At 40.6% G+C, this 14,721-nt stretch overlaps 2 protein-coding genes across 6 annotated transcripts; one reads left to right on the forward strand and one right to left on the reverse strand.

Annotated features, from left to right (window-relative positions):
* Nucleotides 1-788: 788 nt before the first annotated feature.
* Nucleotides 789-5,746, reverse strand: ftr14l (finTRIM family, member 14-like). 2 transcript variants are annotated; one of them, XM_030748475.1, is made up of 8 exons: nt 5,114-5,746; nt 4,929-5,024; nt 4,579-4,812; nt 4,293-4,452; nt 4,056-4,169; nt 2,357-2,493; nt 1,811-2,236; nt 789-1,724 (listed from the first exon to the last, which is right to left on the reverse strand). In XM_030748475.1, the coding sequence occupies exons 1-7, from the start codon at nt 5,558-5,560 to the stop codon at nt 1,853-1,855; spliced, it is 1,572 nt and encodes a 523-aa protein (XP_030604335.1). In that variant the 5' UTR covers nt 5,561-5,746; the 3' UTR covers nt 789-1,724; nt 1,811-1,852. The 2 variants fall into 2 exon arrangements, with proteins under 2 accessions (XP_030604335.1, XP_030604334.1); XM_030748474.1 differs by having other exon boundaries at nt 789-2,236.
* A 2,082-nt stretch (nt 5,747-7,828) lies between these two features.
* On the forward strand, nt 7,829-14,686 carry LOC115793152 (zinc finger protein 883). 4 transcript variants are annotated; one of them, XM_030747984.1, is made up of 3 exons: nt 7,829-8,025; nt 10,828-10,925; nt 11,082-14,686. In XM_030747984.1, the coding sequence occupies exon 3, from the start codon at nt 11,203-11,205 to the stop codon at nt 12,856-12,858; it is 1,656 nt and encodes a 551-aa protein (XP_030603844.1). In that variant the 5' UTR covers nt 7,829-8,025; nt 10,828-10,925; nt 11,082-11,202; the 3' UTR covers nt 12,859-14,686. The 4 variants fall into 4 exon arrangements, with proteins under 4 accessions (XP_030603844.1, XP_030603846.1, XP_030603845.1 ...); XM_030747985.1 differs by lacking the exon at nt 7,829-8,025 and adding an exon at nt 9,142-9,285; XM_030747986.1 differs by lacking the exon at nt 10,828-10,925.
* Nucleotides 14,687-14,721: the final 35 nt, after the last annotated feature.

Below are 14,721 nucleotides of genomic sequence, written 5' to 3' on the forward strand. Positions count from 1 at the left end.
TGTTTACTTTAGGTATTTCAGATATATTTTGATAATCAACCTGTTAAGCTATTTAACTTTTACTTAAGTTAAAAGTCTAAATAATCTTTTCACTTTCCAAAACAATTCTTGGGCAGCTCCACTTTCTCCATAATAAATCTGTAATAGAACATGGGACTGCAAATGAGCCTAAAAATCATGTTTTCTACATCAATTTAATTTCTGATTAAGTATTCTGATTTCTGGGTTCCCTTGCTATATAAAAAAATCCTGGAAGCAGGGGATAAAGTGGGCTTGAACGATCTGGAACAGCGTCTGGCACCTTCAGTTAATGAGCAATTAAATCTAATAGGCATTTTACTGTTGAATGAGTTCATTTTTAAAGTGCTGCAACCTGGCGTTGCTTCCAGAGATACTTGCTCAGTAATAAGAAAATAATGTCACCCAACGGTCTATTTTACTACACCTTCAGCACATCCTTTTTTTTTTTTCTCATCCCTGTGATGCTCTCAAGGTACAGATGTAAGCATCTTCAGCATCTAGCTAGTTCTGTGGAAGAAGAGTGAGCATAAATGGAGCAAGGTTTTTTTTTTCAAGTGGCAGGTATTTTTGATGTTTCAAACAGCTCAACAGTCAGTATCAGTAAGCACACAGACTGTACGCAGGGTGTCACAAAATGTGTCTGATTGTTAATGTACAGTTGCTATATTTCCCATGCAAAGAAAAAAACATTCATGTGCAACACTGAGAGGTGGAGAAAGATATGAAAAAGAGCGGACAGGAGGGGAAGTTGAGAGTTTATTGTCAAAGGTAAGGACTGTTCAGCAAGTGCAGTTTTAAAAACTGCAAATTTAAATCTTACATGTCTGACTTCATTTATAGTTTTTAAATCAGATGTTGGGTCTATACATGATGTGTTGCTGGTTTATGTTTTTGTGGAGCATCTTGCAAAACAATAAATATAAATAAATTCATTTTGTGTTTGCATTAAAATACTAGGCAGTTTGGTACATTTCAGTGAAGGTAAACTGGCTAGTTTGCAGTACTGTGGTGAAGTTTACAGTAATGCGCTATGCTTGCTATGCAATGCTATGCTGTTGCAGAGCAGGCTGTGGTGTTCAGGGTCAGTTGTATCAAGGATAGCAGACATCAGTTTATACATAAGGAGATGACAATTACATTTGCTTACTGAATTCTGCTTTCTAGGGTCTAGGAGTTGAAAATCAGTCATATAGCTTGTGAAACATTTATTTATTTTGCTGAATTCAGTTGGCTAATTCTACAAAGAGCACTGAATATCAGAGTAGCAACACAGGTCAGCTAATCTTAGCCTGTACACAAAAAAGTAAGTAATCCCCCTTCCCCACGCTGCACCACTACACCTGATCTAAGGGTTCCCCACCTACTAAACCCCTGTTTATAGCATGTGAAAGGTCATCTGTTTACCTGCGTTCCTGGTAATGGCTGATCAAATTCAAAGACATTTAAGGAATTAATAAACTATACCTTTGTTAAAATAGTCAGCATCAGTCAATATTACATGGTAAGATTATATTACATTTTCTTAATCACTTACTTGATCAAGATAAAACCCACCCCAAAGTGGTGAAGGGATAATGTATTAATAGACTAATTAACAACAGCAACTACAACAACAGCAATGTCATTTCCAGTAATGTGAGTCATTTTCCATTCAGTGTGGTTTTTATCAAGATCACAGAGAGCTATCTGGTATAGATTCATATTTAAAATGGCAAATAAATCAGTAGCAGTGATTACAATTAAAATTGTACTTTACAGAATCAAACACCATGTTCCAGATTTCACAAATTTAAGGAGAATGTAAGTCTGAAGCATATCAGTGCTACCTCTCTTAGAGTCTTATGGTCGTACCAAAGCCCCACACACTGAATGCAGGGTAGAGCGGCTCTGTAAATGTGGTCTGAATTCTGTGCAAAAGACGCATGTTATCAGAGACACTGTAAAACGCCAGCGTTCCTGCTGCGTGGTCCAGGTAAACGCCAATACGAGGTGACACCGGACCTGCGATGTCTTTGCTTTTATTGTTGTGCACAAAGGAGAATTTGGAGTCAGAGCAGTACAAACTCCAAGACTTGTCGTTCCAGCCCAGGCTGCATTCGTTGGCATTTCCTTTACGATGGATTCCTCTGTAGGTAACGGCCACATCTATCTCTGTTCCCCTCCAGTCCACCTCCCAGTAGTAACGAGTCCCAGTCACACTATCCCGGCACAACACCTGGAAGGAAAAGGATGAAATGAGAGCTTAAAAGATATGATTTTTTATAAACTATATAAATGACTTTTTCTAATATTTTGATCAACTGCCTCTATTTTCTTCTTTAATGTGAATCCTCACCTGCTGCCAGTGGTCAAATCGGTCCGGGTGTTCAGGATAGTTCTTGGGTTCATTCTTCATTGTGGCAACTCTGTTACCTTCAGACAAGTGAAGGTTGGGATGGACGCTGTTGACATCCAGAATCAGCTGACTAGCATCTGAACACAGCAGAAAAACATTAAATATCAGTGTTATTTGTCACTTGAAAAATAAAAACTCAAGTTCACGTTAGCAACAGACTGGAAAAGTATGATTTTTTTTTTTTTTTTAAAAAGGAGAAATGATATCTCCTATCTAATTGGGTAAATTGGAAACAAGTCTGAAACATGATTTGTATTAAAAAGAGCATTGCAGAGAGAGGCTGTGTCTGTGAAGGCTGCTTAAGGAAATAGTTCAATATTCTTCAACATAAAATTGCAAAAGATTTGGGGATTTCATCTTCTTTGTCATTCAGACATTAAGATGATCTGGAGAAATCTTTGTATGCGAGTGACATGGTTGAAAACCAGTATTAAAAAGCTGTGATCTTTGGACCCCACATTGAAAAAAAACACGATTCTGTGGCAGAAAATTTTGCATGTACACTTACAGAAACTGTTATTAACTGAATACATCTACAAATGCAAGTTAAAAGCTCAACCATAAAAAAAAATAAATAAATAAAAGTATGACAAACTGAAACGCTGCTCTCTTCTCTAGGCCCAAGGAAAATAGAAAGCTAGCTTCAGGTCTGATGATCAAAATATAAAATTCTTGTAAATCAAGGATGCATCTTCTGAGCTTTGTTGTTTGATTTGTTAACACCTCACACTGTAACATCCAACATCTGAGGTGCTGTGGGGGCAGTAGTGCACATGGCATGGGTAGTTTGCACATCTGTAAAGGTATGCAAAATGATATGCACAAGATCTGGAGAAAAATATGCTTCCATTTACAGTCTTGACTAAGGGAAGACTTTACTTATATCACTGACCTGCTGCGCGACAGAAGCATGAATGGGAAAACATTTAGCTTTCAAAACCTCACTTACCAAAATTCTACCAAAAGAGTAGGACCATTATCCTCACCAATTGTGCCAACCTGCACAGCTGTCTGGACAGCGGCCCCAATCCTGAACAACATCTATGCTAGCCAACTAACAAGAAGGCCCATCGGTATGTTCAGAAACACTGCACACCCTGGACACTCCCTGCGGATAGTTCAGGACAATAAAACCTCACACCAACTGACTAATTAACACCTTCTTTCATATCTATTTATTCTTTCCCATGTTATACTTATCTATTTCTGTGAGAGATGCCAAACAAATTTTTAATCTTGCCTGTGTATAGTGACAATAAAGATTTTTCTGATCCCATTCATACCTTTAAAAAAAAGTTTTTGAGTCCCGTGAATCAGCTTGTTCAAAGCTTTTACAGGTGCCATAAAAGCAGGAACACCTGTATTTGCTTAAGTAACACTGAAGCATAACTTTGCTTCCTTATGTTTCACTAAACCAGTTCTGCCAGCAGCATACCTTCCAGCGCAAGTTTCGGTCATTGCACACACAGAGCAGTATCCCTATTATTAACCAACTAATAGGGATACTAATAGAGCTTATACCAGTAGATAATAAAAAATGCCTCCTGGGATGGAACAGAAATAGGGTTTTCTATGAATGCACAGCTGGTGCTAAAGGCTGAAGGCAGGTTTTTCTACAAAAACGAATCCAGTAACTCACATCTCAAGAAATCTTCTCTTGTTCTTGGTTCTTCTCTTATCTTTGGTTCATCCCTCAAAAAGGATTCTCTTCTTGATTTTGTATCATTTTCTTCTGTGATGTGCACGTCCTTCACTGTGAAGATAGATAATAAAAAAAAAAAATGAGAATGAGAAACAGCAGAGAAAAAAAAACACACCCTCTTTTGAAAGGAGCCACTCTGTGCTACTTGAGATGAAGAAAGACAGATCTGTCTACCTGTTCCTGAGATTTTGCTCATCTCTACTTTGCTGACTTCTTCTATTTGTAATTTCAGTGAAGCAATGGCTCTCTTGGTAGCCTCAAAAGAGTAATAGGGTGCAACGTTGATTTTGTTGAGATCTTCATATCCTGAGGGGCCTGACAGGGACTGCCAGCTCTGGTAAAAAAAAAAGAAGATACAGATGAGACATAAAAGCCTAAATATTGCATATTCCTACTCTTTTCTCTGAAGACCCCTGATTTTCACACCATGTGTTATCTTGGTTGGGGTCCCCAGCCTCACCTGTAGAAAGTGTATGTGATCATCTGTGTGTGAAAGCTTCTCCAAGTCATTGTGCTTCTTCCTCATCAAAGTAATCTCTTCCTCCAAACGGTTCAGCAGTAATTCAGCCTGGGTCACAGTGGTCCTTTCATGGGTGCGGATCATTTCCTTGACTTCATTGTACTTCCTCTCAATGGAAAGCAGAAGCTCAGTGAAGATGCGCTCGTTCTCCTCTAAGGCCATCTGAGAAGAATGCTGGTGAGATGTGTAAGAGAGGAAGAGTGTCAAAATATGAATGAAATGAAGGTAATTTTCCAATAGAAATTTAAATTGTTATGTTTAGACTAGTGTGACGCAGATTTTTGACTTACTTTAAGTGCATCAACAGCCTGTCGGAGGTCCTGCCACTTTTTAACCCTCTGATCAATCCTTTGCTGAGATTTGTGCAGTGTGACACCAAGCTGTTTCTACAGCGGGAAAGACAAGAAAGAAGCCATCATTAGTGGGTAGTCGATACGTTATTTTCTGTGTCCACACTTTTGCTTTCACCACTCACTTGTTTCTCAGTTCTCTCAGTGCCAGCCGGGACGATGTCGTGGTGTTTGTGTTCATCCATCATGCACAAAACGCATACCGACGTCTCATCAGCGCGGCAAAAAGCCTCCAGCAGCTTGTCATGCTGTGCGCAGAGCTTCTCTCTCATCTGACCCGTAGCTTTGACCAGCTTGTGCTTCATCAGGGTGGGGTAGTCATAGTGAGACTGGAGGTGAGTCTCGCAGTAGGACGCCAAGCACACCAAGCAGGACTTCTCAGCCTTCTGCTTCCTTGGTGTACAGAAGTCACACAGGACGTCCCCGTTCCTGGCCTCGGCCCTAGACTCGGGCCTGCCCTCGGACCGGCCCTCGGACCTGGCCTGGGCCCTGGCTTGGCTGCGACTGTTGGTCCGACGAGATTTATCCAAGCTGCTGTATCTGTCCAAATCCAGAGCGCTCTGGCGTGACATTTTCTTACCAGGAAATTTAAAAATATAGCCAAAAAATAAAAGTAAAAATAAAATCCACAGGTGATTAATTTCAGCGGCAGTGTTACGTTTTTAAGAAAATCTGCTGAAGGATCAACAGTGAGCTCCTGAAGTTTATTGCGACACTGAAACTGTGTGACTAACGCTGTGAGTGACGGAATGTTTACTATGCGGTCCACTCTCATTGTAAAAACCAGTATCACTAGTTTGGACGTTAAATAATCAAAGAGTGGGTGGTGCCTAAAATAAAGAGAGGTAAGACAAACAAGAGGAAACTACCACAATCAAAAAAGGAGTACTTACCGATGCACTTTCCTTAATAACTAAATGTCATTAAAAAAAAGTGCAGTAATTACAAGAGAGACTGTTAAGGAATTCATCTGTTGTGGTTGTGTAAAGTTTGTGTTTTATAATCTTCAATATATAACCATACTTTATGCCAAGTCACACTAGCAGGGCATTCATCACCAATGACAGAGGGAAAACAGCATCATCTTGTGGGATTGTTTCTTTACTACACAAAATCTACGTAGCTTGTAATCTTTCAAAGACTACTATAAATATGTATAAATATGTAATAGACGTGCATCTAGATGGCCTAGCCAGTAGTTGGTAATTCAAATACATCCATGATTATTTAAATGGTTACATACATCCATATTTAAAGATTTATTTGATTTTTTAATTATTATTATTATTTTCTCACCTGCTTCGTTTGTGCTTGTCCATTCACTTTCTTGGATCTACTTGAGTTATAAAACTAAAGCTCAGAATTTTATCCAAATCTGACCTGCCTGCCATTGTTTACATTAGTATTTTCCCCACAGTATGTCACAGTAATATTAGGGCTAACTTTGTCTAACAAGAGGCCCCTCTCAGCTTTGCACTGTGACAAACAAATTCAGTATCTTTCAAACAAATGGAACATGCAAAAAAAAAAAAAAAAAATCATTTAGGGAGATGGTTGGCAATGATATTTATAACCAGTGACAGAACACACAAAATCATTTCTGTGTAAAAGGCCGAAAGGGCTGTTGTATTTTATACCTTGCAGATGACTTAAAGAACCTCATGCTTAGGTCCTCGCTCAGAATCATCTCTAGTTGAAACACCTAGTGTCTTACATTGACTCTACACATAAATTGCAAGAGGGCTGATAATGATGTTTATCATAACTATTCACTTTCCTTTATCCGTTATAGATATTCTAATTATTATGGTTTTCAGTAATTTTTATGAAAAATAAATTTGTTGTCCTGACTCATCTCTGTAAGTTGAGCTCTTTTCTTTGTCACTTTGGGCATGAAGTATCTACCTGAAGGCCTTAGACAGTAAAGGTCTTACTACTCTATGTCTGGTAGTCATATTTACTACAAAATATTACAATATAATTAAATAAACAATAAAATCAAAACCCATGTTAAATGTCATTAAAAAAACACATATATATGAAAACTCATTAGCTTTATCCCTCTGCAGTTATTACAGCTCTGCACATCACCTTCGTTCTTGAAAACCATTACATTTCCACATTCCTCAGGCATCTTCTCACTCTTTAAAATTGTGTTAAACAACCTGGTTAAAAAAAGTCCACTTCCCTCCTTCCTAAACCTTGCTTTACCTCCACAGGCAACTATTCTCTCCATAGCTGCTCTCACTTCCGCCTTACAAATCCTCTGAACTTCTTGATTCACTATGTATTATGTCCTGAGTCTGTTTTGGAGTAAATATGCTCACCTACAAAGTAACTATTAGAGCCCTAACTAATAGACTATATTTTTGGCCAGTATTATGAGCAGGTATTGTCCAGCCTCAGATATATTGATATTAACGCATTCATTGTTTGATAAAGAATAAAATATTTGGTGGCTTGCTTTCAATCCAACATCTACCCCCATTTTTGGTGTGTCCTGGACACTGACCTCATTAATTATGTGTCTCTCGCTTGTGTTCCGAGGGGATCTGGGATGACTAGGAATCACTCCCCAACCTATTGTTCCAAAGACTAGTATAATAGCCGTCTTTTTTGAGGGGAAATGAGAAAAATGCAGTGAAGCAGGAACAATAACTGCGAATTGTAGTAGAGATAAGATATGCTACTGTTACGGTTAAAAGTCGCAAACTAAAAACCGTGATGGAAATGTCCAGGCTTGTATTTGTCGTGTATTGCTCACTCCCAGCCTGTAGGGGGTAATCGCGGTTTCCGCGCTGTGTTGAAAGGACAATGGTTGCTTTCGCTAAAGTGCGTCGGTTGTCCAACGTTGGCGCCAGATGAGCTGTGGCGCCAGCTACACACACAGGCAGGGAGAAAGAGAGGGAGAGAGAGAGAGCGAGCAAGCAAGCAAGGAGGATACAGAGCAGTCTGACGAGGCTTACTACACATAGCTTGTTGCGATTCTCTTTTTCTGGTTCTCCCTTCAGCAATCACAAAGTAAACGGACATAAAGGTGGGTGCGGGCCTGCGAGTATGTACACATTTAAAACAGCCGCGATCCTTATTCCCGATGATTGTTATATCATTTAAATGCAGCTTATTCTGCCATCAATAGTAGCTGTGAAGAGGCAAGAGGGTCGTGTGTGTTCAGGTTAATAGATCATCATACTTATTACCGTAATGTTAGACAGCGTGTCTCTTCTGCGCCTCGGGTTCTGAACTTTGAGATGGAAAAATACAGGCCTGGGCTGGCACGGCTTGTGACATTATGTGCTGCTGGAGAAGCAGACAAGCACAGCAACGCATAGGTATAAAAGACTATTTCAGGCTCGAGTCTCATCCAGGCTATTTTTGAGATGTGTTTGCTGCAGAATCAGGTCGCCTGTATTTCTTGAATTTGCGTCCGGTTTTGTCTTTTGCATGCGAACCCACTAAACATGGTCGCATGGGCGGTTTAGCAAAGCTTCCGCTCCAGTGTTTTACTATCTACAGGCTATAGCAATAAAGTGGAGCGCAGGCTTTAACCGTGTTAGCAGACTGGATTAGCTGGGTGTTAGCTTGGCATCGTGGCTATGTAGCCAACACGCTAATAATGTCTCGGCTGGATAGCTGCTAACATCAGCAAGGCCGCCATTGGAGTGGTGTGTGCGGTTTGTCGACTGCTGCCGCAGTGAAGGAGCGCTTCGGGTTTGTAGCCAAGAGTCACCGTCTCCTTTCAAGTAGCGATTAAACTGCCTCGCTTGGCTGCCTTTGTTTGTAAAATTCACTTCGACCTGCATATAGTGGAGAATTTATGTAATTCGCGGAGTTCTTGTGTGGGTAAAAGACGTCCTTTCCCGGGCTTTTCGCACACCGTTCCTGGCTTTCATGGTTAGCCATCTTTGTTTCAGCTAGCCCGCTCCTGATTGGAAATTACGGTGTGGCTCTTAGCTTGCTAACCAACTCGCGGTTAGCTTTTGTCGTATGTGATAACTTTACTAACGCTTAGACTACGATTTATGGTCTCTGCGGCTTCCTGTGCACACTTTGGCCCAGCTTTGTGAGTGTAACTCATTCGAGGGTCGCTCTAATTTAATATGTTTAGAATGGCGGAAGCTAACGCGGCTGTCATTAGCTAGCGGCAGCCATCTTAGGCGAGTGTGTAATCTTGGCTAGCCTGGAAGTGCTGGTGTGGCACAACAAGATGGCCTGTTAATACTCGCACAAGGAGAATTTCCGCATTGGTCGCTGTCATAAATTGCACTAGAGCACGCAATTCAAGTGCTGGTTCGGTGTAAGTATTTCGCTGTTTCTGGAGTTCTTAATACAATTACTGGGGTGATGTTTTTTCCGTGAAGCTAGTTAGCTGGCTAAATCGTGAACACATTAGCAGCTAACACAATGCTGTTTTGTCGTTAACCAGTCCCCCACCGACCATAGCCAGCTAACTAGCGGCTATAGAGGCTATTTGTAGCAATTTTGAAAGGCTAGCAGCCAGCGGTTAAGTGTTTAATAACAAAACGCTGCTGTTTAAATACCCTGTCCGTATTTTAATATGTATTCGGTAATAACGCATAATGAACCGCGTCGATAAGCGACATGTGTAGGCCAGCCAGTTTTGGCTTGCGGATTAAGATAGAATTCCGAGTCTGATTATGATCACTTTGATTTTACCATTTGTTAGCTGGTGAAGTAAAGCTTGTTTTCTGCGCTAACTTGGCTAGCAAAGTCATCACAAAGCTTGCTAAGTAGTAATGAAAACTCTCCGTTAATCTTAGATGAGGAGTGCAGGTATGAAGACATTTTAATGCTTTAGTCCCACGACTTTATTCACATGCTTACTAATATTTCTGAGCATAATGCTACAGATTGAGCTGTTTTAAATCAAATTATCATAGGCCAGTATTTGTATAGTATACAAATAACATTAAATCTAATAATGCCCCCTATTGTCTCACTGATCATGTGTTTAACAAATGAGCCACTATCTATTGTTTATGCTGCATTTTGTGTTGGCGGAAGTAATGATGTCCTGTACACACACCGAGGTCCTTCAGGAGGAGGAATGGGTGGCAAACATGTGTTGACCAAAACTTGCTCTTGTTTAAATGTTTAAAAGTAAAATCTAACTATCAGCATGTGTTTAATTCAATATTGAATATCTGTATGACTGTGTCCTCACAACTATTGATCATTCATTTTCTTTCATTTATCAAATTTGTGGGGGGCTAGAGGAGCAAGAGTCAGGGTACACCCTGGACAGGTTGCCAATCTACTGCAGGGTTCACAACAATGTCAGTCACAATTATATAGCTCAAGGTATAATTTAAACCATTTTTCCAGAGCATGACTGTAATAGCGAGCACATTTCTGTAGACATATTTCAGCGGTGGTCATGCTTTGACACTTCTCATTTGCCATAATTGGATGAAATAGTGATTATGGTGGAGCTACAGATCAGTTGGATTCTCATGAAATCATTTAAGATGCGTTGTGAAGTTGCGTTGTTTTTAATATTTTTTTTTGCCGTTACTTTGTTAAATAATCCTTCTGTCTGCTCAGAGTAGAGACTTATTTGTCTTGGCCAGCAATTATTACTAAGAAAAGATATTTGTCAGTGCATGCCAGTATTCTTTTTGTTAAATTATTGCATCTGTTAAGAAATTACTTAACTGCGATGGAAGATCATGGCTGTCACGTTTCCAAAGTTGGCCTCAGGCCTAGAGCAGTGCAATAAATTGAGTTTTAGTGTCTGTTATAATTTTGGCTTCCAATAATTATTAAAACAAATTGTCATATTTCTGTTTCACAATAATGCTCTTATTTTGTCTTTCAGTCCTACTTTTGTCGCTCCCTGAAAGCCTAAAGGGTTCCAGGAAACCCGCTGTTTAAAGGACACAATTTTCAAGTTCAGCAAATACACTATTTTCCAAAGTTAGTAAACCTTGTTATAATCTCTCAGCCCTACTTAGGCTTCTGTATAAATTTTCATTAGATATATTAGGACGAATATGGCTTTGATTTTTCTTCACCAGATGATTTTGGCTGAGAACAGTAATGAAAAATAAACTGTTTATCCTTCTCTTGCAGGTCTGCTTGATAACGAAAGCACCAGCGCGGCGCAACACAAGACAACGGTCTATACCCCCGATTCTTTAATAAGTCATCATCCGGCAAGAAAACGGAGGTCGTGGGGTTGGAGTGTGTTCTCATGGCCGAGTCAGAGACTGAATGTGACACACCCGGCCTTGACACACTTGGGTCGGAGTGTGTCATAGCCCACAGCCATGTCGACCTTCACTATGGAGCAGAAACTGAGATTATGACAGAAGAAAAGCGTGGATTAGAGCTGGAGATCCACGATTCAGACTTAAAGATCCAGGGACTGGGGACAGAGCTCGGAGCTGTAGCCTGTGTGGATGCAATTGTAGCCGAGACAGACCATGATTACATTAAAGTGGAACATGGTGACATGCACTGTTTCACGGGAGCGGAAATCAAGACGACGGGAAACGAGGCTCTGCTTGGAGAGGTACTGCTTAAGACGGAAAGTGAACATGTTGTAAAAGTGGAGTCTGACCATGGCGGGGAGCTGACAGTGGAGTCTGAGAATGGTGTAATCATACATGAAGCACACGGTCTGCAGTGCAACGAGTGCGGGGAGATATTTGGCAGCATAGCTGATCTTCATCAGCACTTCGAGATCCACAAGGACCTCAATCCTTACATTTGTGTCCACTGTGGTGAGAGCTTTGCTGTAGAGGCCAGTCTCAAGCAGCACATGAAGATTCACATGAAAGAGAAGCCCTATGTTTCCCCAGGAGTTGAGATGATGAGCAAAGATGTTATTGATGCCTTCAGCCTTAAGTCTCATCAGATGATTCACTTGCCAGACAAGCCCCACAGATGCTCAGAGTGTGGTAAGAGCTTTGCAGCTGCCATCACCCTAAGAGAACACATGAAGATGCATTCAGAGGACAAACCCTACAAGTGCACTCAATGTAGGAAGAGCTTTGTCCGCAGACGACATCTGAAAAAACACCAGGAGGTCCATGCACGTGAGAAGCCATATACCTGTGGGCAGTGTGGCAAAGGTTTTGCTACAACCTCAAACCTGAAGCAGCACCAAAAGACCCATGCTGCAGTCGTGCTCGGAGACAAACCCCACCGATGTGCACAGTGTGGGAAGTGTTTTGCAGCAGCCGCCACTTTGAGAGAGCACCAGAGGATTCACTCGGGAGAGAAGCCGTACAAATGCAACATGTGCAGGAAGAGTTTTGTCCGCAAACGTCATCTGAAGAAGCACCAGCAAGTCCATGCCGGAGGGAAGCCCTACACCTGCAGACATTGCAACAAGGGCTTCAATCACTCCTCTTCTCTCTCCCGTCATCACAAGACACACCTGCAGAATCCAGTGTTTTCTCCACCTCAGCCTGGGAAACCCATGACCTACGGCACTCCTCCAAAGCAGAGAGTGCACCAGCAGGGAGAGAAGCCCTACATGTGTCATCACTGCGATAAGGGCTTCAATCATTCCTCTTCCCTGTCACGGCACCAAAGAGTCCATTCGGAGGGGAAAAGCTACACCTGTGCTCACTGTGGCAAAAGATTCAATCACTCCTCCTCACTTGCTAGGCATCAGAGAGTTCACTTGGAGAATAAACAGCAACAGCAGCAGCCACAACCACCGCAGGCACAACCTCAGCAGTACACCACCATCCCCACAGGGAAGGGGTTCCCTAACAACGCCTTCCCAAAACAGCGCATCCTGACGGTCGAAAAACCATACAGATGCTCCCAGTGTGGAAAAGGCTTTAATCATTCTTCTTCCCTCTCCAGACATCATAGGATCCACGTAGACCAGTGAGCACCCTTTCCCATCCTCATTGTCCCATGCAAGAACCCTCCCTTACCCCACCCTCCATTTATGTTCTACCAATGTTCTCTTCGTTGATATTACCACACCACAGGCAACGCCAGGCCACCTTCTATAGGCAGGAAAGGTCAGATAAGCACATTATGATGTTGAAGTGGAGCAGCTCATAATGGATGGACAGCAACACACAAGTCTTCAAAAGAAAGCGGCTTGGCCTGAAAGACTGCAACCTATAATTCAGAGCTGAACCCAGGGTTTTGTGCTCAGTTTAAAGAGGGTATAATAATAGATTGCAATGAAGTCTCTATTCTTGTTTGTGATTGTGCTTCACATGCTCCAGGACCTCTTTTTGAACACTTTTAAATAAAACGCAATGTGATTTGAAGATCTAACATGACAAATTTGTTACCTGGGGGAGGGGGAGAAAGTGTGTTTCGCCCACTGGTTGGTTTTTCATTCATATGCGCCTTCAGGTGGGCACATATGCTTTTCAGCTGCAACTTTATCCGAGGTTACCGACACAATTGGTGAACAAGAACTGTTGTTTCAATTTAAATAGTGATTTCGTTTTCTCACACACAACCTATGTGAAGCAAATATCAGAAATCCACTGTAAATAATATTGATTTTTCTTTTATATATATATATGTATAGGTGACTAGTGTGATGTTCCAAAAGATTACATTTTTTGATAGTAAGCTCCACTTTGTCTCCACCTGTTCTTTTTTTTTTTTTTTGTTCTTTTATGACTTTTTTTTTTTTTTTAAAGTGTTGGAGATAACATGTTGCAGGTGTTCAGTTGCAGCTTGTTCTTGACATTGGGCTCCATCAGACATGAGCCATCCTGTATATTTATAAGGTTATTTTGTATGTCTATGATGGGTTAGCATTGCTGCATAGACTGTACAGAGAGCAATACTGGCTGGCTGACAGTGAGTCTATTATGACCTGCAGTTTAGCCATAAAGAAATGCATAATAGAAAATAAAAACCTAATGGGTAGCATATTCCAACATGATCCGTGTCCTAATTATTTACTGTGCGGTTTCCTCTGTACCCAAGCACCAAATGTACATTAAAAGCAACATCACACTTTATTCCTTTGTAGACTAATTCAGTTACCTGTGCATAGGTAAAACACAATCTGCAAACTATGAATTTGATCTAAATGAAAAAGGCAAAAACAAAAAAGGTTATATATACTAAAAGACTACATGAGAAAATCTCACTTTTACAAGATTTTCCGGTGTCCAATGATTGCGTTCTATTTACTGTTCTGTGTAAAATATCTTTTACAAACTGATGTATTTTTTTAGATACGGCTTGGGCTATATGAAAGGGAATGAGAGAGATACAGTTTTTATCAGAGTGAACATTTTGGTGAGCAATATTTTCTTTTTATTTCAATAACAATTGTGCTTCAAACTGTAGCATAGGTTTCTTCCTTGTGTTAGATAGGTGCCTTATTGCATGCTATGTAGAAATGTATGCCGAGCTGTTATTTGAGAAAAAAAGTTAGGGGTTTTCAGGAGTCTTTTGTTCTTATTCATACTAACTTTACCCTACATTTTAATTTGATGTCACTGATACCTATTGCTTTTTTGCTTTTGTGTATATTACCATGCGTTTACACTGTTACTACCATATTGTCTATTTTTTTCCCCCTTCATTTTTGTCAATGGCCTCATTGTAGAGAAAACATGTAAAAGATCCATATAGACTTCTCTTAAGGGCAAATCCTGTAACACCTCTTCCCAGTTTCTGAGTGGCACATATATGGATAAATAAAGGTTGTTGACTACCTTGTGGTGTTCAGTCAATGGAGTACAGAGAAGAATCACAGTCTGTTACTCTT

Source organism: Archocentrus centrarchus, chromosome 15, assembly GCF_007364275.1.
Source record: "Archocentrus centrarchus isolate MPI-CPG fArcCen1 chromosome 15, fArcCen1, whole genome shotgun sequence".
Taxonomy (NCBI): Eukaryota; Metazoa; Chordata; class Actinopteri; order Cichliformes; family Cichlidae; genus Archocentrus; species Archocentrus centrarchus.

What these genes read in the sequence shown, in the direction of transcription:
- LOC115793152 (XM_030747984.1), top strand. Translation starts at nt 11,203, where the DNA reads ATGGCCGAGTCAGAGACTGAATGTGACACACCCGGCCTTGACACACTT.
- ftr14l (XM_030748475.1), bottom strand. Translation starts at nt 5,560, where the DNA reads ATGTCACGCCAGAGCGCTCTGGATTTGGACAGATACAGCAGCTTGGAT. An exon ending in AGGCTGTTGATGCACTTAAA is followed by an intron (nt 4,813 to 4,928) that starts GTAAGTCAAAAA and finishes ACATCTCACCAG; the next exon opens with CATTCTTCTCAGATGGCCTT. An exon ending in ATCACATACACTTTCTACAG is followed by an intron (nt 4,453 to 4,578) that starts GTGAGGCTGGGG and finishes TTTTTTTACCAG; the next exon opens with AGCTGGCAGTCCCTGTCAGG.